The sequence below is a fragment of the Propithecus coquereli genome, unplaced genomic scaffold, assembly GCF_000956105.1.
Source record: "Propithecus coquereli isolate 6110/MARCELLA unplaced genomic scaffold, Pcoq_1.0 Scaffold438, whole genome shotgun sequence".
In the NCBI taxonomy this organism is placed as follows: domain Eukaryota; kingdom Metazoa; phylum Chordata; class Mammalia; order Primates; family Indriidae; genus Propithecus; species Propithecus coquereli.
Genome location: NW_012150152.1, coordinates 1,912,943 through 1,916,179, shown reverse-complemented (window position 1 = coordinate 1,916,179; position 3,237 = coordinate 1,912,943). Strand labels below are relative to the sequence as shown.

General features: G+C 49.6%; 1 protein-coding gene across 9 annotated transcripts in view; it reads left to right on the top strand.

Annotated features, from left to right (window-relative positions):
- MYO9B (myosin IXB) overlaps positions 1-3,237 on the top strand; it is a 104,337-nt gene that overhangs the window by 58,847 nt on the left and 42,253 nt on the right. For all 9 annotated transcript variants that reach the window (XM_012654068.1, XM_012654067.1, XM_012654065.1 and 6 more), the window contains exon 7: positions 640-769. In XM_012654068.1, the coding sequence (XP_012509522.1) occupies positions 640-769 (130 nt within the window). The remainder of the gene's footprint in view (positions 1-639; positions 770-3,237) is intronic.

Sequence of the window (3,237 nt, the reverse complement as noted above, 5' to 3'; positions counted from 1 at the left end):
GTCTCTACTAAAAATAGAAAGAAATTAGCTGGAAAACTAAATATATATAGAAAAAATTAGCCAGACATGGTGGCGCATGCCTGTAGTCCCGGCTTAGGGAGGCTGAGGCAGGAGGATCGCTTGAGCTCAGGGGTTTGAGGTTGCTGTAAGGTAGGATGACGCTGCGGCACTCAAGCATGGGCAACAGAGCGAGACTCTGTCTCAAAAAGAAAAACAAGAAAAGAAGTTCAAAGTTGGTGTTAGATGTCAGAACAATGGTCCCTGAGGGGTTGGGGGTTCCAGGGCCTGCAATGTTTTATTCCTGGGCTGGTTAGGGGGGATCCGTACACTTGTGACATCATCAAACTATCCACTTGGGAACCGTGTGCTTTTTTTGGTATGCATATTACGCTTCCATAAAAATATTTTTTTAAAAAAAAAACTCTCCTATCAAAAACAAAAAACAAAGTAGCCAAAATACCTGTCTGTAAAGTCACATCTCACAGAAAGAGTCCTTGGCAGAAGCATTAGGCATTTTTCAAACTTCACGTCTTCTGACCAGAATTTGCTGATTTTATGATTTCCACCCAGTTCTCTGGAAGTTTCTCTTGTCTTATGAATGTAGACAGTGCCCAAACATAGGTTTCATTTCTTTCCCAGGATTTTTTCCGTCCTCTCAGCCATCCTGTACCTGGGCAACGTCACTTACAAGAAGAGAGCCACAGGCCGAGAGGAAGGCCTGGAGGTCGGGCCCCCCGAGGTGCTGGACACACTGTCCCAGCTTCTGAAGGTACCGCTGCTGCCTCTGTCCCTTCTCGGGCCCAGCTCGGGGCTGCTGGCCCCCTCTGCATTGGGAGGTTTTGTGAACCAGGGCCTAGCTGCTTCCCTGTCATCTCTGCCACGTGTCTTCATTTCTGATGAATTTCCTGTACAGGGACACCTCCCACCTCAACCCTTCAGGCGAAAGGCTCTTTAAAACTATAGTTTGGTCAGGCGCAGTGGCTCACAGCTATAATCCTAGCACTCTAGGAGGCTGAGGTGGGAGGATTGCTTGAGGACGGGAGTTGAGACCAGCCTGAGCCAAGGGCAAGACCCTGTCTCTGAAAAAACAATAGAAGAATTAGCCAGATGTAGCGTCGTGCCCTGTAGTCCCAGCTACTCAGGAGGCTGGGGCAAGGGGGATCGCTTGAGCCCAGGAGTTTGAGGTTGCTGTGAGCTAGGCTGACGCCACTGCACTCTAGCCAGGGTGACAGAGTGAGACTCTGTCTCCAAAAAAGCCCCAAAACTGTAGTTTGATCAACAAGGTCGTTTTCTCATTGAACCTGCCATCCCCTCATCCACTGGCTCTCAACCAGGAGCAGTTCTGCCCCGGGGGACACTGCAATGTCAGATCTTTCTGGTCATCAGACTCAAGGGTGCTCCTGGCACCTAGTAGGTGGGGGCCAGGGATGCCACAGTGCACACAACAGCTGCCCACGGCAGGGAATGATCCAGCCCCAAGGGCAGAAGCCATGGAGAGGCCAGGAAGCCCCACCTCCATCTTTCTGTTTACTAAGCACGTTCTCACTGTGGCTTCTCTTCAAGAAGGCCTGGCCGGGCGCGGTGGCTCACGCCTGTAATCCTAGCACTCTGGGAGGCTGAGGCTGGTGGATTGTTTGAGGTCAGGAGTTTGAGACCAGCCTGAGCAAGAGCAAGACTGTCTCTACAAAAAAAATAGAAAAATTAGCCTGGTGCGATGGTGCGCACCTGTAGTCCCACCTCCACTCCGGGAGGCCAAGGCGGGAGGATCATTCAAGGTCAGGAGTTCGAGACCAGCCTGAGCAAGAGCGAGACCCCGTCTCTACTAAAAATAGAAAGAAATTAGCTGGAAAACTAAAAATATATAGAAAAAATTAGCCAGGCATGGTGGCTCATGCCTGTAGTCCCAGCTTAGGGAGGCTGAGGCAGGAGGATTGCCTGAGCCCGGGAGTTTGAGATTGCTGTGAGCTTAGGATGACACCACGGCACTCTAGCCTGGGCCACAGAGCAAGACCCTCTCTCAAAAAAAAAAGTGGTTAAGACAGTGAATTTTATGTTTATTTTGCCAAGCTTAAAAAAATTCTTTTTTAAATTTAAAAACCACACAGTGTACCCTCTACACCTGCCCAGATGGATGGCCGGCGTGTACGCTGGCTTGCCTTCAGGAGGGCATCCACTTTGGAAAACCGTTTGGCAGCTTCTGCTATAGCTATTTATACACAAAAAAACTTGTACATTTGTTCACCGACAGACACGCACACAAATGCTCACAGCATCTTCATTTATAACAGCCAGAAATATTGGAAACTGCCCCTCAAATGCCCAGCAACAGGAGATTAAGTAAATAAACAAATTGCAATGTGCCCGTGCAGGGGTCGGCAAACTTTCTCTAAAGGGCCAGATAGTGAATATGGCAGGCTCTGCAAGCCAGATGCCCGGTGTTGCATACTTTCTGTTTCATTTTGTTTTGTTTTTTAACAGCCCTTGAAAAACTTAAGAACCATTCTTAGTTCTGGAGCTGTGCAAAAATGGGCTATATGTAGGACATCATTTGCCGACCCCATGACCCCTCCCCTCCACAGGCCGCTGTTCTCACCCAGGGTAATTTCAGTCCCCAGGGGACACTTATTGATGTCTAGAGACTTTCAGGGTTTTCAAAACTGCTGGGGGCAGGGTTGCTACTGGCATCTAGTGGGGGGAGGCCAGGGATGCTGTTCAACAGCTTACAGTGCATGGGACAGCCCCCATAGCAAAGGAAGGTCTGTCCCCACATGTAAGCACTGCCAAGGCTGAGAAACTCTGGTCTGCACTATGCAGAATGAACAAGCCAGTGCTACCTACAATAATGTGCATGAGAGCCAGGCATGGTGGCACTCGCCTGTAGTCCCAGCTACTCAGGAGGCTGAGGCAGGAGGATCATCTTAAGGAGGCCAGGTGGTCAAGGCTCCAGTGAGCTGTGATCATGCCTGTGAACAGCCACTGCACTCCAGCATGGACAGCATAGACAGTCACTGGCCAGACACAAGTACACAAAATTTCAAGTTCACAGACTCAGCTGGTGTGGTGGCTCATACCTGTAATCCCAGCACTTTGGGAGGCCGAGGTGGGAGGATCACTTGAGGCCAGGAGTTTGAGACCAGCCTGGGCAAAACAATAATTATAAATAAATATTAAGAAAAAAAAGTTCAGCCAGGCTCAGTGGCTCACACCTATAATCCTAGCACTCTGGGAGGCCAAGGC